General features: G+C 49.9%; 1 protein-coding gene across 1 annotated transcript in view; it reads right to left on the bottom strand.

The window, feature by feature from the left end:
• The window catches only part of Pard6g (par-6 family cell polarity regulator gamma), a 67,846-nt gene that overhangs the window by 15,203 nt on the left and 25,346 nt on the right, over positions 1–27,297 (bottom strand). The window contains exon 2 of the mRNA XM_075968204.1: positions 23,398–23,620. Within this exon, the coding sequence (XP_075824319.1) occupies positions 23,398–23,620 (223 nt within the window). The remainder of the gene's footprint in view (positions 1–23,397; positions 23,621–27,297) is intronic.

The following is a 27,297-nucleotide window of genomic DNA, read 5'->3' on the forward strand; positions in this document are numbered from 1 at the left end:
TTGGTCAGCAGGGCTGGGGGTGGAGACAGTGTCACTGCCTGACAGGTGAGGAGAGGATGAAGGCAGACTGGGCATGAGAAGGAAGTACCTTGGGGTCCACTTCAGTATCCTCAAATGTTCCTGCTCCTTTGCTTGTCACCCCTCACCCCTTCAGGGTTGGGCCAGAGGGCCATTGCTCACTATTCCCAGGAAGGAGGAGAGTGGGTAGTAGAAAAGCTACCTGAGAAGCAGCATCCTATGAAGTTAGTGCAAAGATGTATGTCAGGGGCCAGAGGATGAGGAGAAACGGCAAGGATGAGGGAGAGCTGGTCACAAAGCACCATGGGAACTTGTTCTTCCTAAATCCTTCAGGAGGACCAGGTGCAGAGCGCAGCCAGGCTCAGGTGGCATGGTTCACAACACCCTTATAGGAAGGGCCTGAGGCACCTATGAACAGCAGGGGCACTCCTGGCACCCACCTGAAGAGGCCAGGAGTACAGATAGGCTACTAATATGCACAGATAAAAAAGGTTTTTAAAAATCTTTGCTAGTTAATGCTTGATAGCAAAGAGCCATCTAGCTAGAATACCACGGAGAGGGACCCACACCTCCAGCGGAGGTTCTTCAAATGCCTGAGACCTTATAGGTTTAGTCTGTGTGACAGGAAATAGCTGAGAATTAGCTTAGCAGGTAGGAAGGGAAGGCAGACAGTCCAGAGGCTCAATCCTCAGCCAGGATTCTGCCGGGGACACTGTTCACACAGGGCTCCATCAGAGCAGACTCTTCCTTAGCCATATGCTTCAGTGGCCAAACTTCTCCTGTGTTCCCTCCTGCCGGAAGGCCTGAAGGCCCTGGGAAGGGCCTGCTTGAGCACCCCTGTTTTCACAGCTGGGGAAAGTACACGGACTGCATCCCTATGAGGTCCATCTGTCGTGCAGGCTGGAAGAGCTGCCCACAGACCTGCATTTCTGCTGGGCCCACTCCATGCTGCCTCAGAGCCCCCCTGCAGCTCCCTGTTAGGTACAAAACCAAGGTTGCAACAACTGGGCTCCAAGGCCTGAGAGGGCTGAGCACGTGTCCCTCGCTGTCGGCTGTTCCCAGGCCCCTCACCGCACAGAACCACCTGCCTTTGCCCCATGTCCCTATCTGTGATAAGCACTTAACCTGCCCGCTGGTTCTCAGGGCCCCCTTCCTTGTTCACTGACAATAGTCTCAATCCATAGGTACAGGGAGTAGCAGGTACCCGAATCCTGGAATCATATTTGGAAGTGGGTGACTCTTATACGCAAAAGTTTTTTTTTTTTTAAGTTTTTGCTAGTTATTGCCTGAGGAGCCAACCTTCCCCATGTTCTGACACTGGCTGAACACCAAAGTCACTGCTGACAAGAGCTGAAGATGTTCACTAAAAGTCTCTTCATGTCTTAGGGGAGAGTTACACGAAACAGCTTTCTCTGCTACATAAGACGCTAATTCAACACTTTTGATTTTCTAGAGGAGCCGAGAAGAGCCCCTCACCTCAGTTCCCAGGAAGCACATTCACAGGGCCTCTAGACTTCTGACTGACTGGAAACAGACAACCTAGTCTTTGAACCAATGTTTCTGCAGGCCTTTTTAGTGGATACTTCTGTTTTATTTTTCAGTTCTGGGCACAGGGCTCCCATCTGACTGAAGCTGCAGATGCTTTAAAAAGCTGTGAGCAGCAGCCCAGCTGGTCAGAAACCATTCCTTCACTCCCTCAGCCTTCCTCCTCAAGCCCACTGCCCACAGGGAAGGAGCTGGCTCGGGTCTCACACCAGGCCTGTTGGCAGGCAGACTGTTCTCCACCCCAGTATACCTGAGCCGCGAACCTGCTTCTGAAGGAAAATTAAAGGGGGAAGGAGAGGCTCAGCAGAGTGAGAGATGGTGAAGCCCAAGAGTCAGGGTTGCAAATGGGTGAGCACGGGGCAGGGAACAGCACACGGGCGGGCGGAGCAGAAGCTGTGTCTGTCTTCCCAGCTGCTCTGAAATGGAACATCAGTGTCTGGAGCCAGACAGTGCCCACTGGCAGGGGAGGGAGGGAACAGTGCACACAAACCCCAGCTCAGTGGAACCCGCAGCCAGCCGCAGCCTCCCTCAGGGCCAAGCAGGCTGGGAGCTGCTTTGTCTTTTGTCAGGGTCGCTGCAGGGGAGAGGCTGTCGTGGCTCCTGCAGAGGCATTCCTTTGGCTGTGGCGCTCACTGCCTTCCAGACCACAATCATCTAAATTCAGCAAAACCAGTCACAAGGACCCCTCTGTTTCAAAGTGGCGGTAACGGTTCTATAAAATTTTAATTAGTAAAGAAGGGAAAATAAAGTAAGTGACACTTGCAAGGACAGCTGAAAAGTCTTCCAGTTAGCTAGTAAACGTGGACACCCAAAGAGCAGGCACATAGGGCCAAGTGTGCACGTGTGGATGCCGCTGAAGCCAGGACTTCAGTGTCCACGTGTGGATGCCGCTGAAGCCAGGACTTCAGTGCCCACGTGTGGATGCTGCTGAAGCCAGGACTTCAGTGTCCACGTGTGGATGCTGCTGAAGCCAGGACTTCAGTGTCCACGTGTGGATGCCGCTGAAGCCAGGACTTCAGTGCCCACGTGTGGATGCCGCTGAAGCCAGGACTTCAGTGCCCACGTGTGGATGCCGCTGAAGCCAGGACTTCAGTGCCCACGTGTGGATGCCGCTGAAGCCAGGACTTCAGTGCCCACGTGTGGATGCCGCTGAAGCCAGGACTTTAGTGTCCATGCATGGTTGCGGGGCAGCACTTAAAAGTTCTAACTTGTGTTTCTTTCTTTCTTTTTTTTTCAAAAGAACGCGATTATCTTTATTTATTTATTTATTTTTTAACTTGTGTTCCTTGTGACTTTTTTTATAAATATATTAGTGGTCAAGTGACCTCATTTTCCTCGGCCTTTCCTGTTCTCTAAACAAAATGAAGTCAGTCTATCTGAGAGAATTCCTTCTGACATGGATGAGGGATGCTAGGCCTCTAGCGAGAGATGGGCATTCCCAGAACCCATGAGGTCAGGAACAGCATGAGAGCATCTCTCCTTACTCTTCTAGCCTTAGCAACCGAGCAAGAAAAGGAAAGAAAGCGGACCCAGGTGAGCAGTACAACTCTCTCTGGGAATGGGATTGCTGGGTTACACTGGGACCAGTTATCATCAAGCTTACCTGAGTGCACAAGGCCACGCGAACATTTGTCATGAATGCCCACAATCACTACAGCTAAAAGGTGTGCACAGACCAAACGCCTGCCGACTGAAAAGGGCGGGCAAAGCAGAAAGTGCTGCGCACGCACAATGATGGCATTCCATCACAAGAAATGAGGAGACACCACGGCGCTCTAACATGGATATGCTAAGTGAAGGACTTAGCGTGGACTGTTGGGTTTTGTTTATGCAAATTGTCCACAACGGGAAACCTATAGTCTGACGGTAGATTGGTGGTTTTCAGGGCACGCAAAGTATTAGGGTGACTGCTAATGGGACAGTCCTTTTGAGGGGAAGGTGATGAAAATGTTCTAAAGGTTACCATGGCAGTGACTGTACGGCTTTGAGGAGGCACTGACAACCCACAAGGGGATGCTCTGGACAGGCCCGTGACACGGTGTATAGGAGCTGTCCTCACAGCTCCTGACCTGCTGCGACGTCAGGGAGTCCAAGCTTTGCTTTCAGTTCACGCTCCTTCCTTTAAACACTAACAACATAAACCACTCTTCTACCTGGAGCGTACTGCACGCACGCCCCTTATCCTAGAACAGCCTGCCCCCCAGCTCTAAGCAGGTCCTGCCTGTTATCTCCCAAGATAAGGGAGTTACGCCGATGGCTTGAGGGCTTGGCCTGACTCCCACAGGGGACCTCAGCCCAGGGTCTGGCTGCAGCCACGGTGAGTCTGTGAGTTCTAGCCAAACTGACAATGGCTTTACCTTCCTGCCCAGGTTCTTTATTCTGTCAACTCTCAATCGCTTCTATTTTGGTTACAATGCCTTTTAGCAATTTGAGACTGCTGGGCCTAGCTGTATGCAGTGAGGCACAGTTACGAGGGTTAACCCCAGGCCCTTGCCTGCGTGTTCAGTCAGAGCACGCGCTGAAGAGAAACAAAAGTGGCTGCTAACCATTGTCGTTTCGATGACAAGGTGTGCACAGAGGGGCTGGCTTCTCTGCTGCTCTCAGGAATCTGCTAACACTGTTTCATTACCAGCGCCAATCACACCCTCGTCAGACGATGGTCAATACAATCATCTCCTTTTTGTACAAGACAAATTAGGTACACTAAGGCAACACAGGAAGAGCTGGAATTCAAATATACATTCAACATGGAAGAGATCATTTCTTCACTAACTCTGAACCAACATTTTAGTGAAGTCCTGCCACCTTGGGAATCTCTCAAGGGGGGAAGATGAGTCATGGGACCCCAAGGGTGGTATCCACTCGCCCTGCTGCCTACAAGATCCCCCACCACAGGGTCCTGCACATGGCCCCCTCTCTCCCACGTCGGAGCTGTGAGACCACGACACTGCCGCAGAGGCTCTTAGCCCCCAGTCAGCATTATGTTTAGATCTAACCAGGTGACGGAGCACAGAGGGGCTCGGGCTAATGGGGTGAATTCTGACAGCCAGAAAGCTAAACCCAGATGTCTGCTAGGCACGATTCCTCAGCCCGTTGCTTAGGCTGTCGGTCTGGCAGTGGAAGCCAGACAGACAGCAAGAACAGGTCGGATCAGCCCTGCACACAGACATCTGTGTGCAAAGTTCACACCCGCCTTCAGCTTCCTGCTCCAAGCGTGAGGTTCACGCGCGCGTGCATTCTTTCTAGCACAATATTAGAAGGGTTGAGTTTGTAGCTCACCAGGGCACTGCAGTGCTTGGGTTCATGGGGGGGAGGGGTTCCAGCTAAACACTGAATGTTGCACGCTCACTAATGAGAACTGGGGGAGGCTGTGCGAGGTGAACCTACGAGCTCCAGGTGTGGCCTTGCTCTTAAAGGATTCACTCTCAACAGCCAACTGGATCCTAAAAAATAACAGATTTTAATATATTGTAAAGTGATTAAAATCATTTTAGTGAAAACATATAGGCCTCCTCTGTGGGCTTCCTTTTCCAGACTTGGAGTCAAAATGACTTGAATGTCATAGCACCCTGAGGCACAGTTATTCTAGGTATATAACCAAACATCCCAGAGTACATACAGAGACAAGCATGCGCACATACCCTCACATGTCCTCACAATTTGCAGGTACACACAAACCTTTACATACATGTGTAAATAGGCGCATATATATTCTTGCAGTAGACATGTATGAACCCACATCCTTACATACTCGGTCAGTGTGCATGCATGCAAACTAACTCTTGTTACTACTCTTAGCCCTGTCGCCAGGCAAGTGCTGAGAGGGTCCTGGCTAGCTCTAGCTTCTTTTGTTCCTCCTACTATTTAAAAAGTAACACACAACAGGGAGGAGTGGTAGCTCATGACTGTAAGCCCAGCACTCAGGAAGTGGAGGCCAGCCTGCACTGCACAGTGAGCCCCTGTCTCAGAACAACAGAAGTAACACATAAAAACGTACTCTTGCTCCTGAGCCTCCTCAGCCAGCATCTTTGCCTTTCCTGGTTGTGCTGGTTGGTTTCGTGACAGTGGGAAGCTCAGCTGAGAAAACGCCTCCGCCAGACTGGCCTACAGGCAAGTCTGTGGGACACCTTCTTGATGAATGGCTGATGTGGGAGGGCCCAGCCCACTGTGGGCAGTGCCACTCCTGGGCGAGTGGTCCTCAGTTGAATAAACAAGCAGCTAAGAGAGCCAATAAGCAGTGTTTCTCCATCGACTCTGCCTCAGGTTCTGCCTCCAGGCTCATGCTGAGGTCCTGCCCCGACTTCCCTTCATGATGGACTGGGACAGGGATGGGGAAGCACAAAACCCTTGACCTCCAAGTTGCTTTTGGTTATGGTCTTTATCACGGTAACAGAAAACAAATGAAAACATTGGTCTTAGATGCAATTTAAGACATCAAAGAGACTTCTATACAGAATTTCTCTATTGTCCTTGTGGCCAGTGGGCTTCTCCCTGGATACATAAGATGAGTGACTCCAAGCTGTATGTGGCCCTCCCTCCAGGGCCTACATCCTGTCCGGGCTCTAGTAAGGTGATGGCAGCACCATCAGGCTCTTTCTTCTGAAGTCCAGTGTGGGAGACAAGAGGCTTTAATGGCTTTTAGATATTTGCTTCAAAGCGGAGGGAACTTAGCTTTTCATGATAGACAGCGTGAGAGTACTACATGCTGAGGACTGAAATCCACAGGTAGTGAGTGTGAGCAAGACATACAAATACTTCAAGCCACCTCGAGACAGCCCTCCACCCGGGCAGGCTGACTGGTCAGTTACCCACCAATTCTGGCGTCATGGGAGCGATGGAAGGCAGCAAAGGTTACCCCAGCCCCTTCCAGTGTGGTACACAAGGAACAATCATGTCTACACCCAGTTTCTCGGTGCCTGGAAGGTGGTTCCTATACCCACACACCTATTGTGTGAGTGTGGTCTTCTCCCTGTACTCAGTTCAGTCTAGGGTGACAGTCGCTGACTTTCAAGAGACTCCCGAGAGACTGAGTTGGTATGGGAGGTCCTTCTGTCTATGTGTTGCTTTTATTAACTAATGAATAAAGGAACTGCTTTGGGGCTATAGCAGAGCTATAGGGGAACAGAGCTAGGTGGGGAAAACTAAATGGAATGCTGGGAGGAAGAGGGTGGAGTCAGAGAGAAGCCATGGAGCCAGACGCTGAGAATTTTACCCAGTAAGCCACAGCCACATGGCGATACATAGATTACTAAAAATGGGTTAAATTAATATAAGAGTTAGCCAATAAGAAGCTAGAGCTAATGGGTCAAGCAGTGATTTAAATAATATGGTTTCTGTGTGGTTATTTTGGGTCTAAACTAGCCAGGTGGCCAGGAACAAACAAGCGCCAGCTCCCCCAATACACTGAGTGAATCCTCCCAGACCTGAAGCTAGCAACCGAGGAAACTGAGGCACAAGGCAGCTGAACTGATCTGTTCAGGGCCTCATGGCTACCGAGTCCTGAAGCAGGACCTGCAGTTCATCGCCAGCTTCATGCCTGCTGGGACCTTTGTGGTTCTGAGGGTGTGAGTCTGGGAAACTCAAGCTTTAGTGCTGCTCCAGACGGTGTGCTTAACTAAAACCACACAGCAGCGAGGTTCCTCCCAGTCTCCAGTGTGGTCTCATTCAGTGTCCTATTAGATGACAGGACTCTGTGGCACCGTGGAGGGCAAGACACACACTCTTGTGCCCCAGCCCTGCTGCTTGGCACACAAGGGTCCTTACCGAGTACTCAGGTCTGCATACTGCACCCACGTGGATGTCTGGGGAACAGGGATTTGGAACCCAGAGTTTCTGCTTCTTCCAGCCAGAGCTTTCCCCCTTCATCTTCCTTTGTAACTCATAACTGAGATGTTAGCAGAAGCAGTTTTCTCAGAGATCGGTAACTCCTCATGCCAACCTGCCCCACCCCAAGTTCCTGCCCTGGGCTTTGAGCTACATCAGCCCAGCTTCTAATTCGCCTTTTCCATGCACAGGCAGCACCAGAGAGACCCTCAGCCTCTTCTGACTCTACTTTGCCCAGCTGTGGTTACCCCACACTGTTCCTTGAATGTTCCCCAATTAGGAAAAAAATAACAAAACAAAACAAAACATGGGTCTCTCATTTCTTGTAGAGATCCAAGTCAGAGGCAGGCAGGGCCTTGTCTGGTGGGCACAACACAGCAGGGAATAGCCCCAGGAGGGTCAAAATAGAATATACCCATGCAATCAGGATAGGTAGGTTCATTATGGCCCCTTCGACTTCAGGTGAGGACAGGAAGTGCATGAGAAATAATGCCCTGGCTAGGACATGGCTGCTGGGGACCACCTGGCCCTGGCCTGCTCAGTGGGCTACCTGACCTCACACTCCCAGGCTGTGGGCAGAAGACTGTCTCCAGGCCATCCACACATTGTCTCCACCCCAGGGCTGGCCCCGCAGCTCGGCTGTGATTCAGTCGGTATTTATGAGATACTGCAGTGGTTACCACAGAGCACAGCCATAATCGAAAAAACTGAAAATAACCATTGGCAGAAAAGCCCATATTTAAGGCAAACCTCTTTCCGTAATTCCCAGGGCTTCGTGAAGTCACCAGGCCAGACAGATCACAGAAGTCCCACAAAGGAATGAGGAGTGCCACCAAGGTCTCAGAGGACAGACCACCAGGCCCCGCCCATCCTCAGCTGTGGGCCTGGATCTCCTCTGATAAGGTGACAGAAAGACAAACACAACAGCAGACCGTCCAGGCCCTGCCACACAGGGGACACCAGCAGATGTCCAGGCCCTGCCACACAGGGGACACCAGCTGATGTCCAGGCCCTGCCACACAGGGGACACCAGCTGATGTCCAGGCTCTGCTACACAGGGGACACCAGCTGATGTCCAGGCCCTGCCACACAGGGGACACCAGCTGATGTCCAGGCTCTGCTACACAGGGGACACCAGCTGATGTCCAGGCCCTGCTACAAGGGGACACCAGCTGATGTCCAGGCTCTGCTACACAGGGGACACCAGCAGACTGTCCAGGCCCTGCCACACAGGGGACACCAGCTGATGTCCAGGCCCTGCTACAAGGGGACACCAGCAGACCGTCCAGGCCCTGCTACAAGGGGACACCAGCAGACTGTCCATGGTTCTTTGTTTTTTGTTTGTTTTTGTTTTTTCCTTTGGTTTTTCGAGACAGGGTTTCTCTGTTGTTTTGGAGCCTGTCCTGGAACTAGCTCTTGTAGACCAGGCTGGCCTCGAACTCACAGACATCCGCCTGCCTCTGCCTCCCGAGTGCTGGGATTAAAGGCGTGCGCCACCACCGCCTGGCTCTGTCTATGGTTCTTTATGAAGCCAGCAGGATGTGCTGGAGGAGAGAATGTCCCCTTTCTTTCTCTCCTTCAAGAGAGTTGCTCACTTTGAAGGCCTTCAAATTAGTCCCCCAATGCCACATCAGAAGCTCACTATGGGGGCATTCAGGCCACTCTTGGCTCTATAGCTTTCAAGGTAGAACTTGTAACCCCTCCCTGCTGGCTCACAGATACCCCTATACCGTGAGAGACAAGAATGTCTTCTCGAGGGCCCTTCACCCCCAGGCTCCTCTCTCATCTCTCATAGACCAGACCTCTCCTAGGATAAAGACAGTAAAGGAAACCTCAGTGGCTGAAAACTCAGAAATCCTGCTGACAAAAGCATCTGGAACTCACTAGATTGTGATATCATATAGTTATAGTGCATGATTTGTCTACCAACTTCACTTGTTTAAGTCATACAGTTCTGTGGCTTTCAGCAATTCAGAGCTGCACAGCTACCACCGCAGTGTAATTCCAGAGTGTTTTCATCACCCCCAAAAGAAACCCAGAACTAAGGGTACCCCTCCCTGTCCTCAGCTAGCCACCCCAGGCTGGGATTTTTTCTGGTTGATGGGCTGTCTCAGTGTTTGTTTACTCAAGTAAGAGCCAGTGTGGACGTGGACCCAGGCTCCTCCTTCTGTTATCAGGGGAGTGTACCTTGGGTTTTCATATCTGAGTAAGCCATCTTCCTGCTGTTCAAGGACGCCTTTGGTATAAGATGACAATTCAGATCCAAATGTACAAATCCATGGGGGAAAGAGTCCTAAGAGGAAGTCTCCAGGGATGGGCGGAGCTCTATGTCTGTCTCTTGTGCAGACTGTCACCAAAGGGCGTTGTACAACCCAGGGACAATCGTTCCAGTAAAATTCTAGCCACCAGGCCTCATTTGCACGGGTCTAGTGCCCTACAGTTTCTAAGTCCAGCACAGGGAGGATGTCACCTGATGCTGTGCGGCTCCGGGAAGCCTCGTGCCTTCCCTGGGACTCAGTTGTGTCCTTTGTGAAAGGAACAATTCCACCTCTTAGGAAGACTGTACTGGGGAAACTGTACTCAGGAGAATGAAGGTGGGCGCTGGCATTGTGAGGAGATGATGGCAGCCTGCAGGGAAGGGCTGATGCCACTTCTGAGGCAAGGAGCCTTGGTGCTCTCCTAGGCCCTGCCTGGCTATACAACAAAACTCATCCATGTATGAAAGGCAGGGCTCATTACCACCCCCTACTCCCTTGTGCCTAAAACAAGGGTCAGTGAGTGCATCCCATGTCCATGAGGTAGGACTTCTGAAACACCCAAGGGCCTCCCATGTGTCCTGAGGATTTTACCCCTCCTGTCTTATGCTGCAAAATACCTGCACAGTATGTGGGGTGAGAAGTGGGCATGAAGCATTGCCTGCATAGACACCAACGAAGCAGAGTAAAACACGTGCGGTTTTAACATGCAACATGCTTGCTGCAGGGAAGGTCTGGGATAGTTTATTCCAAGGGTTTCTTCCTTACCCAAAGGATCCACAGGAGTAACAGCTCTATGAACTCCTCCCTAAGAAGTGCATGGAAGCTGCTGGTCACATGACTCTGGCTGGGGCCTGTCAAAGGAAAGAGCGACCTCATGGAGGAGTTGGGAATCAGTGCAGGCAAAGCCTCCTTCTATGCCACTGGCCTGAATGACAGAACAGCTCTCTCGCCCAGAGCCAGTGCTGCGCACACCACTGCAGCAAGTGAGCTAAGGACTAATGGTGTGGGAGGTCCTTCTGTCTATGTGTTGCTTTTATTGGTTAATGAATAAAGAAACTGGCTGGCCTGATAGGGTGGAACAGAGTTAGGAGGGGAGAACTAAACTGAATGCTGGGAGGAAGAAGGCAGAGACAGAGGGACACCATGGAGCCACCGCTGGAGATAGATGTGCTGAAACTTTGCTGGTAGGCCATGACCTCATGGTGATACACAGATTAATAGAAATGGGTTAAATTAAGATGTAAGAGTTAGTCAATAAGAAGCTAGAACTAATGGGCCAAACAGTGATTTAATTAATACAGTTTCTGCGTGATTATTTCGGTTCTGGGTGGCCTGGGTGAACAAGCAGCTCCCTCCTCCAACAGACTAAGACCCCTGTCCATGCCATGCCTCTTTCCTTGCGTTGGCATTAGCTATGGCATAGCTATGGTGAACTGGCTGAGCACCATAGATCGGAGCTTCCTTTCCAGGGTGGTGCCTCCCTTCGAGCTTCACTGACAGGAAACCCTTGTCTAGTCGAGAAGAGATGAGAACAAACCTCTACTTCAAACACCCAATTCCATTCTACGGTTCATGGACAGCGGCCTCCACGAGTTCCTGAGGTGATGGGAACGTGACTTCTGCCACAGCGTGAGAATGCCGGGAGCTCAGGCACAAGAGTCGTAGTGGTTCTTTGGTCTGGGCTCAAGTGATGTGCTTAAAAAGCATTTAGACTTTGGTCTAGGAGAAAGCCAAGTCTACAAATGCCAGTGTACAGCTGAATACATCTGTACAGCCTCACTAGGTCTCGGCTTCCTCCTGGAAACAAGAAAGCTGGCTTGGATAACCCTCAACCTCTTCAAAAACTCCCAGTTTTATGATTCTGACTAGCAGGAGGCTCAGTGCTATGCAAAGTCTTAAGCAAGCATAGGTGTGCATAGGAACAGACACTAGACATGAAGGGTCGAAGAGCCGCTTGCTGTGGAAGCTCACACCAGGAAGACTCGCTTCAAGTTTAGGGTTGTTTTCCAGACTGTACGTCCCAGCCATCTAAGCCTTGAGTCTGAACGCTGTCATCTGTGTCTAAATGCGCGCCAGTGGTTATCCTGAACACCAGAAACATGCGCCTTCACATCTTTTTATGCAAAGTAAGTGTAACCACACGAATGTTTCCATTTGATCCTGAAGGGATCATTAACAATCCCGACAGCTGCGGATTTGGCTCAGCGGTGGGTGGAGCGCTCCCTTGCATGCACAAGTGGAGTTCTATCCCTAGGCCTGGGGAAAAAATCCTGGCAGATGTAGAGGTCACAACACTTGATGCCTTTTACAGAGGGGCCACGTAACACCAGGGGATCCTCTATCCATTCCCACAACTGAGGGTAGTCTCTGAGCCCGCCCTCCCCACCCAGGTCACCTGGCAGGGCCCCAGCTCCAGCTACCTGAACCTGCAAGCCTGTGCACAGGAGCCATCCTGAGCACTTGACCTGTGGTCTGGCTGAGGTCTTCCCACACTCCCAGCTGGGAGGGAGGAGAATGACGTCGAGGGATAGGTTCTATAGATCATTCTGGAACAGGAATGACAGGGCTGTCAGCTCGGGGCCCTGCTCCTAGCAAACTGAGTGTGGAAAACTGGAATCTCCAGCACTCATTTCCTAACAGAGAGGATGTTTTTCCGGTTCAGAAAGGCCCAGGGAGATGATGGGTACACTGTGTGTCCTGTGTACTCATTGACATGAGCTGGGAAGCACCCTCCTGTACACGGTGTACACTCTGAACCCTGATCAAGTCACAGAGGCGTGGGCTCCGCAGTTCCTATGCCTTTCCCACAGTGTCTGGGCACAGGAGCTGGGGATGAGATACAGTGGGTAAGGTAGTCAGTGGGCAAGGGACCGGGGTCTTTGAGTGACATTTTGGCATGAGACAATTATTTCCCAAGTGATTTGCGTTTTGGAAAAATGTAACCCCTTGCCTTTGATCTAGAAGATCGGACGAGGCCGCAGACAATTATAAAAGGGCTCCGCTGACTCTATAGGAATCTGCACCTTGAGGTAGCAAAGACCGAAACATTCTGAAGTGCGTGGTGGTAGGCTCAACTAACAATGTGGACACGCTGAATGCCACCGAAACACGTATCTAAACATGGCTAAGATGATAAATTTAAAATACGTATTTTATAAAAGGCAAATCAATATGTTAGTATTACTACTATCCTTCATAATTTCATAAAGCCTACTAACTTAGACCCCCACAGCCAGCTCCACGTGGCTGAAATGTGTCTGGACACAGCCAGGGTAGGCACACCCTGGATCACGCCTGCACAAAACAACGCTGGAGCAAACAGTCCTGAGTTTAATGGGAGTCCTCGCCCCAACCCTCTGCATGTGTCTGTTAGCGGCAATAGCACGGCTGGAGGGTGAGCAGGGCGCACAGGTGGTGACCCCTGTGCTGAGCCACTTTCCCACAGGGGGGTACGACATTCATAGATAAGGGCAAAACAGGAAGAGAAAAGTGCCGTGCAAGAGGAAATCCAACTCTCTCTTACGTTTCTGGAAAAAAAGAGTTCATAGTGGAAATTTTTATATCTCTGGACTCTAAACCAGACTCCGGGCTGTGAACCAGACGCAAACCATGTCTACAGTGAACTTCTGAACATAATGCATAGAAATAAGGGTTCCTATGCTTTCAGGTGACAGTTTAGAGTCCCCAATGTGCTGAGTCAGGGAGAAGTCGGGCCACAGGCTATGTCCCAAGGTTCCTGGGGCTGAGAGCTGGGGTGAACCCAGACTACATAAAGCCACAGATGGGGAATGAGGTCTGAGGGCTCCTGAAGTCAGAATTCATACACAGCAGGATGCGCCGGGAGTGACACGGATGGGGGAGAAACTGAGGGGAGAGACTGTGAGACCCTGTGGGGACTCAGAACGGCACTGTAATGGGATGTGCTCAGTGACTTCTCTTGGGGGAGGCCACCACGGCAGTGATACTACAGCAGGGAATCAGCTGTGTGACAGCAGGACACAGGATGACAGTGAGACCAGTCCAGCTTAGCTGGGGCCAGAACTATCCTGGGGAATAGAGGAGAGAAGCCAGGCAGAGTGGAGGACGGGCTGGACTCTATTAAGAAAAGTGGGGAAAGGCAAGCCGATACCTGGGCGCTTCAAGCCCAGCATTAGAAGGGAGAAAGGGACCTCTCAGGTAGTTAAAGCAGGGATCTGGAAACCATGGTCTGAGGCAGTGTTGCCCTGCTTCCCATGGCTTCCTATGATCTCCGTCTTCTCTACGGTGTCCTGAAAGGACAGACAGCAGGATGAGCTGTGCATGGGCCTGGCTGTGCCTCCCCAGACTTGCAGCTCCATTGCTATCACCTGACCGAGGTTATCTTTGACTTCATTAGCCCTTTGAGTAGAGTGGGATTCAACATGGGCACAGTGTCCATCTCTTGCCATAGGCACTGACTGTGGCGCCAGTACATACCCAATTCTCCCCAGCAGTTTTGGCACTGGATTCAGAACTTGGTATGTAAACGGCCCAACAGTCAGACACAGGAGCTTTTCCCCAGGAACTCCTAACTCATGTATCAGCTCCTTAGTGAGTGCCTACTGTTTGGAGGCCTTAGTGAGTGCCTACTGTTTGGAGGCACCCATAGAGACTGCAGCTCCCAGCATTCCTACCATGTCTTCCCAGTGCACACTTCTGCTGCCACCTCGGAGCTGACCTTCACTGTATTGCCCTCCTTGACATCCTACACGACTTTGTGCCTGCCCCAGCTGCCTCTGTTCTCATTCCCCAGTCCAGTCTCCAGTGAGTCTCCACTGCCTCCCCACACAGCTTTCTGAGCTGGTACGATGCTATAGCCTTCTTTCCCATCCCTCCTACCCAGCATGCCCTGCTCATCCCGAGGACAACGTGCACTCCTGGGGCAGCAGGACACTTAAGGGCAGAAGCCTCGACCTTGTATCCCTAGGAGGCAGCAGAGTTCCAAGCACACAGCAGGCGCCTAATAAGAGAGGAAGCCCTGTAGCCCAGTATCTACCTGGACCACTCCTCCAAGTTCTGGGTATTAGTGGGAGTGCACGACAAGCCATTAGTGCTGCTGGAGGTGGGGTAACCACGGGGAGGAAGGGCCAGCTCTGTGTGGTGATAATGACGGCCTATACACTGGGATTCTTGTGGAGGGCTCTAGATTTTGTGGGATAAAGTTCAAGCTGGTTGACCTAGCAGCCATCGAGGCCAAAGGGGACAAAACAAGACTTTGACTTCTGAGCAATCATGTTTCCAAAACCTCTGTGCTGAAACGAATGACCCCAGGCAACACCTGTGGTCAGTGACCCAGCTGGGACAGAGAAATTTCAGTTACCCTGCTGAGGGTGGAGGGAGGCATGCCGAATCTTCACTTGTTCCAGCTAACACAAGAAGTTTCTGCCAAACCTCACCAACTGGAGTTCATGCCCTGACCTTCTGGATGTGAGTGGGGTTCATGGCAGGTCTACCCTGTGGTTAGCTCTGGAGACCCACAGCAAACCTCTGGACAGCACAGTCTGCCTGCCTTGTCGGGAGGCCCCCCACCAGCATTCAGGCTTGCTCCCATCTCTGCTGGCCTCTCATGAGGTCTCACTCAAGCATCCACTCTGCAAGTGGGCCCTGGAGATGCATGACAATACGCCTTATTTTCTCCCCAACCCCCCCAATTACTGAAATCACACCGCTCAGTTTTCATCTAGCACAAAGCCCCCACCAGCAGAGTCGGGCGCCGAGAGAGCCGATGCCATACTTAATGGGCTCACTGCAGTACCCAGGAGAGGCCACCAAGCTTTGGGGGAAATGGACAAACATTCCAGTTTGCACATCTAGATAGTTCCACCATCAGACAAGACCCCTTTGGGAGTGTTCCAGTCCCTGAGCAGTATCCGCGTGCTGCAGGTGGGGTACAGGCTTACCCAGCAGTCACTGTAGCTGGCTGAAGAATTCCTCACCTCTAAAACAGCCAGTAGCACACACGACAAGACCCTTACTTACTCTTAGATTATCTAGTACATTATTTTTAGTCAACAAATATTTATTTCGAAGACATCTTGTCTGAAAACCAATCACTCTGGCTCCAGGTTATTAAAGTCTAAATTTATATATAAACCTATGTACTATCACCCAGTGAGCGACTCTGATGTTACAGAGAAGAAACAAGATGACAGTTTTGAGCCTTCTAAAACATTGGCTAAAGTGACAACAACTTAATTACCCCATCATGTGAACTGTCCCCATGAGATGTATCCACACTGCCAGGTGACATGTGACAAAACGTCAGTCTCTACACAAAGGTGAGGTGGACAGGAACATCAGTGAACAGCAGCTGCCAGCGGAGGCGGGACCCGAGGGCTGGGAGAAGCCCAGGGATGGCCACTGTGAGTGTCGTTCCAGTCGTCCTGGCAGGCGGGCTGGCCTTTGTCACTGTGTCCAAGAAGAGAAACTTAAAGGCCACAAGTGTCCACAGGACACAGCCATGTTCAAAGACGCTTCAACTATTACACTGAGATCCTACTGAGGGTAGGAACACTGGCCTTGTACACCTTTGCTCAAAACCTACCATCTAATCCGGCAAGAATATATTTATCTATCCCAAGGGGGAAACTGACAGCTCAGGAAGACTGCTCAGCACAGCTTAAAAGCTGGGAACTCAGCTATAGAGGTACTGGTGGCGCTTATGTTCAGCATGACAGGGCTGCAGAAGGACAGAAGGACATTGCCAGGTCAAGACAGTCTCCATGGCGTGACCACACTGGCCTGTGTATGTGATACCGTAACTAAGGTCTGGAACAGTTTTGCCAAATGCTAAATGTTGTCTTAGGGCAGGGGATTATTTCCTTGTCGCCTGAATTTCTTTACACAAATATGTCACAAACAGTGAAGTCTTAAAAAACAGTTCACAAAGCATTTCTCAATCAGGTCTATTTATAACACATGACACTTAGAAAGCACGAACCCAAATTACAAACACTAGGCTCCCTGTGTAAACGCAGCTATGACAAGAAGGGGAAAGCGTCAGCTCATCGGGTGTGAAACCTCAGCACCTGCACATCAGGTCCCTGCTGGGGGCCGCAAGAGACTATGTTAATCACAGATGAGCTGGATGAGAGAGACACAGGCAGACAGCAAGCGGAGGCTTAGGGGTGGCTGTGAGTAGGTTCCCAGACAGCGACGTTCCTCTGGGTGGTAGGTACCTCTGGCGTGTGGCTTTCTACCAGCTGCCTCAGCACATTCTCCCCACGCCTACTCTGAGACAGGGCAGAGGGCCTGTTGTTTTCTCCACGTTCCCACGCCGTTGTAGTCAGAGGCCCCTTTGGCCTTTTTAAAAAGCAAAAGAAAACAAAACAAAAACAAAGAAAAAGATAGAGAAAGGAAATTTCCCAAACGCGAGAACTTCTGGGAATCCGTGGCAGGCCTGAAGCTCATATGCTGCGTGGAGGGGCCCCTGCACCAGAGAGGTGAGAGCCAGCACCATGCCCGTCCCTGCAAACAAGGGACATAATGATAGAATGGGGTCGATGCAGCAAAGTTAGTACCCAGTACTAGTATCTAGTACCTTAGAGCAGTACTAGGCAGCTTCAGAGGAAAGAGTAACTTGGGGAGTTCTGACCGCCCACTGATGCTTCCTGCTAAGTAACCCTCCTACCAAGAGCCAACACACAGGAATCCAAGAAAAACAGTGAGCTGAGTTCTTGAGCCTGACACTTTAAAAACTCTGTCAGGGTCTGTAACCAAAGTCACCACTGTTCTACTTACTTTGAAGAACATTACTTACTATTTTTCCATGGCAACTCAATTAAATGAAATACAAGCAAAATGCAACCTCACACAATTTCTGAGAAGTCTAAGCATTTACAAATGTGTTTTGCTTCTTCTAAAAACTCCAAATGTCCAGAATACCTAAAAGCCACACTCGCAGGTGCAACATGTATGTTATGTTTATTTTAGGAACCCTCACCCCACCACTGCCCTAGCCCACCTTGCCCTGGGCAGGGCCTGGAAGTAGCCAAGATCACGGGAAAGGCAGGCAAGCAGAAAAATGAGTCGCTGGGATTCACCAAGGCTGCAGCGGGGGCATGCAAACCCATGCATCCCGAGCCCTTTGCTCTGCGCCTGCTGCAGTCCTTACTCACATAGAAGAGCAGACTGGAAGCTGTTGTTCACCAGAGAGAAGGCCCAGGATTTCTGAGAGTTGCCCTGGAAAGATGATTGGCAGAAGCCAACAAATGTAAAGGAAAAAAGTCTGACAAAAGCTGGTAGGACTGAAACCTGCCTGCCACCCACCCTTCCCAAACCTCCACGGACAGGCAGACTATGCAGCAGCCTTCATGGAAACATCCCCAGACCAGGACCCAGAAGGACAAGAGGCAGCTTGTCCCTGGATGTTTGTCTGGGCCCCAAATTCAGCATTTTCTACAACCGAGGACCTCAGACCTGTATGTACCATAAGCCCTGCCAGAAGAATGCTTGAGAATACTTGATCAGAAGAATATCAAATATTCTACCTGGATGAGGCTCACACTTGGGACCCATTCCTAGCAGGACCTAGACCAGAGCATAGTACAGCTGATACTGGGGCATGTAATACCTGAAGCATGGTCATACCCAGGCACAGCTCGGATCTGGGCATGGGTCACAGCTGGGCTCAGCAGACATTGGGGAATGGCTCACATGGGGCCTGGCTCACACCTGAGGGTTAGAAGAAACACCCAGGAAGTTTCTGACTATCAGGGGAAGAGAGGATTTTAAAAAACTTTCGAAAAAATGTGTTAATTAAAAACTCAAAATATTCTGGACAGAATGGCCCACGTTTATAGTCTAGAGTTTCTGATGTCTCCATGACGCTATCCCTTGACGGGGGGAGAACTCAAAGTAGCCACACATAGTAAGGATGGCTGAATTCTGGAAGTAAAGGCTGGAGAAAAACCTGAGATCCTGCTAAAGACCATACGTATCTCGGACCAGAAGGGCCCTGTGACCGCGGTCAGCAGCTAACCCTGGTACCCAGCTCTGCTGTGGTCCAGTGCATGAAACTGACTTATTAAAGTACACAATTTCATCTTCACAGAGCTCTCCAGTCCTGAAACACTCTGCCACCTGTGATGTGCGTGTGGTTACGTAGCTATCAGCAGGTGCCCATGCACATTTATGCTCAGGTCAGAGGCTGGCGCTGTACGTCTCTCCTTGGTCACTCTCTACCTTTATTTTCTGAGAAAAAGTCTCTCGCTGAACTCAAAGTGCATCAGCTCAGCTAGGCTGGCTGCCCTTCAGAGACCCACCTTGTGCTGGCTGTGGTTTGTTTGTTTTGTTTCTGTTTTCTTCAAATTGTCATATGGGAGTCATCCGGGAAGAGGAAGCCTCAGTGAGAGAAGCCCATGCCAGACTAGCCTGTAGACAAACCTGTGGTGCATTTTCTTAATTAATGGTTGATGTGGGGTTGATGGTGTCATCCCTGGGAAGGTGGTCCTGGGGTATATCGGAAAGCAAACTGAGCATGCCATGAGGAGCAAGCCAGTAAGGAGCACTCCTGCATAGTCTAAGCGTCAGCTCCTGCCTCCCAGCCCCTCCCTTCTTTGGTTCCTGCCCTGAATTCCCTCAGTGGACTGTGATGTACTGTCAGCTGAGAAGCCCTCCCCATGTTGGTTTTGGTCACAGTGTTTTACCACAGTAGCATAAACCTTTGACACACCTGTCTCTGCCCAACCCTAGCAGTGGGGTCACACACTGCCATACCTGGCTTTTAGCATGGGTATTAGGGGTCCAAACTCAAAATCTCATGCTTGTGTGGCAGATACTTCACTGCCTGGGGCATTGTTTTAGCCTGAATCAACTATTTGTCTTTATGACTTGCTCATCCTGGACTTTTCACAAACAGTGAACTCATTATTAAGAAGTCTTACTTTCTCTCAAGTCACTGACAATAATGGATTAGTAAATCTGGAGCCATGATCCCTGGAGGAAGAGGCTCAGGTCATCAGAAGACCCCAGTCAGAATGCTTTTAACAACCAGCTACTACTTCACCTTACTTCTGTCCAAAGACACCATGTTTAGTATTTACTGAGCTGGTGGCCACAGGGCCCGAATGGAGCTTCTCTAACAGGACACCTCCATGAGGCACACCACAACTTCCTGAGCTAAAAGCATTAGCTACCACCTCAGCCCTTGCCACTGACAAAAGGCACAACCAAACCAAAGGGACAATTGCTGGCAGTAGAGTGTGTGAGAGGTGGCTGCCGGCAGGAGCTAAGACAGCATGGAGGGCTTTGCCTTCTCAGCCAGGACCACTTCTCCACTCTGTGGGCATGTTCTCCAGTGACCAGAAAACCACCGTTAGTATTGATCTGGGGTTACAAGTAAATACTAGAAGCAGGTAAGTTTTCAACTACAGATCCCTTGAATAATGAGCTAATGACAGGTAGTCCTGGGTGCTGGCTTAGCTCCCTCAGCACTCTGTGTGACCGTCACTGCCAGAAGTAGTGCTTAGCTCTCTCTTGTGGCAGGGAAACATTCGCTTGCACAGATCCGTACACTCGGGCATCTGCTCACTGGCAGGTGGACTCCTGGCCTTTGTTGGATCTTAGGCTCCCGTGCCTGGGACTGCGTGCAAGTCTCTGTGTGCACATGGACCCACACGCTTGGGTTCTGCTGGGAATTTTAGCTCAAAGGGATGCTCATCTGTCATTGGATGTCCTTGTGTGGCTTGAGTGAAGAAATTATTGTAAGAGGCAGATTAAATGGTTTAAGCATAGTTGAGGGTTTATATCGGTATGTATGAAAAATGCTTACTTTTCATTGGTAATTAGAGTTTCTTCTTGAAAAATCTGTGTCAGTCAGGGCTGGGAAGTTGGTTCCCATTTAAAAGCATGTACTGCCTTTGTAGAGGATTTGATTCCCAGCCCCCACATCAGGCTGCTCATAACCACCTGTAATTGCAACTCCAGGAGACCTGACACCTTCTTCAGGTCTCCATGGCACTGCACTCCTATGAACCAACCACAAGTGTGCGCGCGCGCACACACACACACACACACACACACACACACGCACACACACTTAAAAAAGTCAGTGTCAATATGGGAAGCTACCTGGGACTCACAGGGTTCACTGGCCTTTCCAGACCAGTGCCATGGAAAGACAGTAGACCATGACTGTTGACCTCTGGTGGCCTCAGGACTCCAACCACAGGGACACTGGATCTTCATGGCTATGAACCAGCAAGTCTATCCTGCAGACAAAGGTGTCCAGCTGTCTGTAGATACGCAGATGCTGGACTCTTGCCCAAGCACAGTTACTCCAGTCAGAACCCCATGAGGGTGAAGAGAAGGTTCTGAGCTATCCAGAGGTATGAAGAGGGGCCAGGATGGTGCACACGGGCCCAGCCAAGAGTTTGTAGATATGAGAAGTTAATACAAATCCAGGAACTTTCCCAGCTCAAAAAGGATGAGGGATCCGTGAGAAGGATCTAAGTTTATATACTATGAAAAGGCCAGCTTTGAAATGCCTGCCACCAGCTACTCAGGGCAGAGGAAGAATAATAAGAAGGAAAAATACACAATACTGAAAGGGTGCCATGCCTTAGCCTACACCTGCACTGTGGGGAGGCTGATACAATCCCCCTGCAGCATGCAGGCCTGAGCTGCCAGTCTTACTCCAGGTTCAGCAGCTCCAGGCTGAGGGGCACACTTCCCCCAAGCCAGTCTCTGCTGGGACTTCACTGGCCTCGCCCCACAGCCACATTAGCTTCCTTCATGATGGGTAACAAGGTCTGTGTGTGTGGATGCCAACTCCCCAGAGCCTTCACCCCTTTACCTCCCCTTGGGAGTGAGGCCATGATCTGGGGTCATGGTGGCACAGCCAAGAACCAGCCCAGGCACCTTGTGGTCTGGTGGAGAGGAATCACGAGCCACTCTAAGAACCTGTAACAGGTAGCATCCAGAGAAAAGAAGGGGACAGGCAGGCAGAGGAAAACGTGAGCTAACTAGAGCAGCCTGGGCTGGCCTACTGAGGAGGCAGAGTGTCTAGAGCGGGATGATGGGCAGAGCTCCAGGACTGGGTAGTGGGATGCAGGTGTACATCAGGACCAGCTGGGGCTACCACAGCTGACTGGAGTAACTGTGCTTGGGCAAGAGTCCAGCATCTGCGCATCTGCGGACAGCTGGACACCTTTGTCTGCAGGATAGACTTGCTGGTTCATAGCCATGAAGATCCAGTGTCCCTGTGGTTGGAGTCCTGAGGCCACCAGAGGTCAACAGTCATGGTCTACTGTCTTTCCATGGCACTGGTCTGGAAAGGCCAGTGAACCCTGTGAGTCCCAGGTAGCTTCCCATATTGACACTGACCTTTTTAAGTGTGTGTGTGTGTGTGTGTGGTTGTTTCATAGGAGTGCAGTGCCATGGAGACCTGAAGGGACAAGAGGGATGCTGCAAGCTACAAGGAGCTGCAGGGAGCACGAGAGTCCTGATTCCCGATCATCAGCAACACGCAGGTTCTACAGTAACACAGATGCCAACGTGTTCTGACTTTGTGCCAGAGAACTGGACTAAAGTGAGGGCAGGGGTCTCCCGCCGTTCCCCCATCAGCACAAGGAAGAGTAAAAATCTCAGTATTTAAGGGCCACCCACGTTTGGCATGCCACGTGTTCTCAGTAACTTGAGTAGTGTCGCCGCCACTCCTGCTCTGCAGACAATGACACTGAAGTCCGGCTAAGAATTACGAGCCCGCAGCCAGCCAGCTTCACACCGTGGCTCTTCTGTTTCCTCACTCAGCACACTACAGCTCTGGTTCTTTCCACAAAGCTCAGAAAGGACGGTGGAGCCCACGAGAAGGATTTGAGCTCATGGCTTTAGAAATGCCAGGCTGCTACCCGGGGAAGAGGAAGAAGGAACCGGAAATGATACCCAAAGGATGCTGGGAAAAGACACCTAAGGCGCCGCTCTTAGCAGCAGGCATGGTTTGAGGCTGCACTACACGGCTCCTCAGTCTGGGGCACGCTGGACACAGTGATCCGCTACAGGAAAGAAAGGCGCCCTTCTTCCAGTCAGTGCTTGCAATGTTCAAAGGAGGTCTACACCAGGAAGAAGGGTAATAACTAATAAACTGATTATAAAAATGTCCTTTTTCTACTTCTAAGCTTCCCCTGCAGCGGGCTCTTTCCTTTAACATCATATTCTTAAGCGACAAGGCTCTGCCAAGCCCAGAGGTGAGAAAACAAACCCTGCAATGCACTCTGGGAGGCAAGCAGGGTGAGGACAGCTGCTCCGCCCATCACCACCCTGCGATGTCAGTAACTTATTTCAGCGCACACTAGGGTTTTAGAGGTTAGAGGTAACCAAAGTTACAATTTAAAGCTAATATTTCCCCTAGTCTTACAGAGACATGAAAATACATAATTTGGTCCTCAAGTTTAATTTCTAAGATGCTGACAAATGCCTTTGTTACTGAATTCACTTGTTCCTAGTTAAAATGCTAAAAATATCAGCATTATTTATTCTTCATAAAAGACTGAAAGAGTTTGTATTACTTTTCTTACATCTATAAAAGGCAGAGGTCAATACTATTTAAGGTGGAAAAGGAAGTTTAGCTGCTTTTAAGACCTTTAAACAAATTAGTATCGATCTAAAAAGTAATCTTGAAGTCCGCTAACTAGAGGCCAGAAACGGGATCTTAGCGTCCTGCACCAGCGGAGAGAGTTAGCGTTCTATTTCCTTCCTAAGTGACTGCAGGGTGAACAGAGCTGCAGCCTCCTCATACCTCGCTTCTGGATGAAGACCCTAAGCAAGGGGTTCGCACTTGAGACCGCCTTGCAGAAGTTGTCGTCATTGTTGATAGGCAGCAGGTCCCCGTGCACGTCAGCATAGCCGATGGTCACGTCCGTGTGAGGGATGTGGTGGGTGTGCACGACCAGCTGGTAGAAATCTTCAAACTTCCCCGGCTTGTGGCGGTCCAAGGAGAACCTTCGGAATTCGGCCCCAAACTACAAGGCAAGAGAGGTGGTAAGTGAATTGCAGGAAGAGTCTCGAGAAGAAGGCTCCGTGACAATGTGGTCACTAGCTCCCCTGGAGGTCACAAGCAGCCCTGTGCAACGGTCTTGTGACTGAGCAAGTCAAATTCTGCTTAAAATATATAAAGTATATTTTTAATTTTGGTTTAAAGTAGCAGATTTTCAAATAGCCTTTTTTTTTAAAGGCTTTGATTTCGATTAGTCCTCTCCATGTTTTCTCCCCCTCCCTGCCTAACCCTTTCCACTCACAGAATCGACTTTCAAATTACCCATGCTCTACCACCGTCCTTCCTTCAAGCCTCCCCACCCACAACAGCCTCTTACTAGTTTCCCGGTTTCTACGGTAACTCCAAGTAAACACAACGCATTGGAGATCCGAAGGTAGGATCCACACACAAGGGACCACATGAAGATGCTATGCAAACTGCTGGGGGAATGGCATCCACAGTGACTCTCAGGCGCTACGACGCCTGCCTGGTAAAACGTGACTGCTTGTGCAATGGTGGCACTATTGTTAGGGCTAACCAACCGCTCTCTGATTAGACTGAATGCCCACACCACGGGAAGGAATCCACGCTGGGCACTGACACCTGGTGAAAATCCATGGCAGGGAAAACAAAGGCCATATGGGAACGGAACACTGCTGCTTAGCCAAACTGACAATGCACTGAACTGCCCGCTAAATGCTGATGTTTATACCCACAAATACTACCACAAGCCTGAACCAGAGAAGGTTCCTCCTAGTAAACAGTGGTGGATGAAGAGGCTCGTGACTGTAGAAGGCGCTAAGGATCAGTGACCTGCGAGTGAGTTTACACCACCCTCTAAAGCTCAGAGAGCATTGTGGGAGGGGACAGAAGGGACGAAAGAGCTGGAAGGCAGATAGAGGGGCTGTGACACGTGGTTTCTGGGCAAGACACAGCCATGCAGTCATGAACTCATAGTGGCTGCAGACGCCTGCCCTGGATCTGGACAGAAATGGGCCCTCCAACTGTCAGTCAAAGATGAAGGAGGAGCTCAGGGGGCCTGAGCCCTCACTGATTAACTCTTTGCTACTGACAGGTTCAGAGACAGGGTGTCATAGCCTTCAGTTGTATACCCAATGGTGACACCACCAGGCTTCAGTGGACAGCTTTAATCCAATGGTCACACTGATTGCCCTGGTTTAAACTAAATGGGTCACAAGACAAACCTGAAAGTTATCAATCTCGGAATGGGGCTGTCAGGGAGGAGGGGGAGGCTTGAAAGGGATGGGAGAGAGAAGAGAGGTGTGAGTGAAGGAATAATCTGAATGCATTATATACATGTATGAAATTGTAGAAACAACAAAAACTATTTTTTAAAAGTTAAAAAGGAAGGAAGAAAGAATGGGAAGAAGAAAGAACCGGCGTCCTTTCAAAAGAGCATCAACCCTTCACCTCTGGACGGTCACTAGAGGAGCCAGACGCAAAAAGACCAGGGCCAACTTCTTCTCTGCAGGCCCTGGCCCTGACCTAGTTGCCCACGGAGCTGCACACAGAACTTATGTCCACAGCATACGGGTCACCTCTTGAAGGCTACAAGGAAATCACCATATGGATCAGTCTGACTTGAGGGTCTTGGCTCAGAATCATCTTCAGTATAATCAAGAGGTAAATGAATGGGCTGTACTGTACACAAAGATGAAATGTTCGGTGTTACATATGAATAGCCACTAAATCATCTGGGCATCAAACTGGGCAAATCATCTCAAGACATTGAGGTTTGTGTTAAAAATCTACATTGCCCTCAGATTTGGGAATGTAGCCCAGAAAATTGTGTTTTTTGGTAAGTTCTCAGAAGTAACTAATGCTAGTGTCTGGGGTTCACATACAGAGGACCAGTGGCTTAAGGAAATCGACTTCCAGAGCTCTGTGTGAAGACTGACCTGTCTGGAAGCACTTGCTGTCCCCACGTCTTGCAGGCCACCCAAAGCAAAGCCAGTCTCTTACCTACCTACGCTGCCCAGGATACCCAACAAAGGAACAATTCAAAATGCTGGCTTGGGAAAAGCTACATTCAGTGACTAGTCAGAAGTCTACTGTCTCCTCCTCCACACACAGTAAGGGGAGAAGTATGGCCCTCCCACACACTCAGAAGGGGAAGGAGGATGGCCCCAGACTTACTGTTTGGCTAGTTACATTTATGAACGGCTGGTGTCCTGGGAAGAGCAGAGGAAAGGGCTCTGTTCTGTCCCCACCAGTGTCAGAGGTACAGATTAAACATCCCCAGGCTCCCATTACTCAAACATGTCATCTCTTCTCAGCACTTTACAAAGGGTACCCCAGCAACAGGAGGCCTGGGTACAGTATGCTGGTCTTCACCCAGAGGGGTGGAAAAGCTGTAAGATACAGTTCGAAAGAGATAAAAGCCTACAACCCATGCTCTGTATGGCTTCTCCCTGATTTAGTTACCCAATCAAATCACAGCATATTTATTTGGGCAGTCGCCACACTTCCCATCTTTGTGGCTGCCTTCTGGGAAGTCTATGAGCACGCCCCTTTCCTCCCAATGAAGACATCAGGGACTGTAGCGATGAGTAATGCAGCCCAGGAGCGGCTCTCTCACGTCCAGTCCTTGTCTGGGTGTCCTCAGCAGGATGCATGACTGTACACTCACCTGAGGAACACCCATCTCTGTGCTCAGCACTCCTCACCGCGGAGTCAGCACCCACAGTACCAGTGGATAGAGCTCACACACTAAATTCCCAAGTTCCCTGACAGTGTTTCCAGCCCACTTCCACTTGGCAAGGAAACTACAGGCAGCTCACAGTGTTTTTCATGATTTTTAAACAATATTCCTAAAATGTGTACCTTCCTATAGTAATTTGGAAAGACAAAAGAATACAGACTTTTCTTGAGGTGAAAAAAGCCTGGTTTGTATCTGACTGTGTGGCTGGTTTGCCACTCAATCAGATAGCCTATTATGTATGTTTAATAATGAGGTCCAGAGTTCTGACAGATGTGTGAAAAGGTAATGTAAAAAATTCATCTTATCTAAGAATTAGTAATTTTTATTTTCCACTTCAGATTTAAAAAGAGGCCTCCATGCTGTGGGATAATGCCTTTGTACACTGTAAAGATCTGTTACTTGTATTAGTTTAATAAAATGTTGATTGGCCTACAGTAGCCAGGCAGAAAGTATAGGTGGGGCAACCAGTCGAGAAGAATTCTGGGAAGAGGAAGACAGAAAGTCAGTTACCACCCAGATGCAGAGGAAGCAGGATGAGAATGCTGCACTGAGTAAGGTACCAAACCACGTGGCTAAACATAGACGAGAATAATGGGCTAATTTAAGTTGTAAGAGATAGTTAATAATAAGGCCAAATAGTTTGTAATTAAGATAAGCCTCTGTGTGATTTTTTTTGGGACTGAACAGCTGTGGGACCAGGAAGGACAAAAACTTCCATCTCCACCTCTAAAAGAAAGAATTAGTAGGTGCATCTCAATGTCATGGAATTCTTGGTAAAGCCAAGAACTTTTCTACCTTCCAGAAATTGAGAGGATGCACGACTCTGTTGATCAGATAAGTCTTGCACATCAAGTGTTTTCTTCCTATCTGCTTTCATCAAACCCAGAAATGGTTCATATTGAATTCCCAGCAAATAGGTTATTTGAATAATGCTGATGGTT

The sequence above is a fragment of the Microtus pennsylvanicus genome, chromosome 4 (assembly GCF_037038515.1).
Source record: "Microtus pennsylvanicus isolate mMicPen1 chromosome 4, mMicPen1.hap1, whole genome shotgun sequence".
Taxonomy (NCBI): domain Eukaryota; kingdom Metazoa; phylum Chordata; class Mammalia; order Rodentia; family Cricetidae; genus Microtus; species Microtus pennsylvanicus.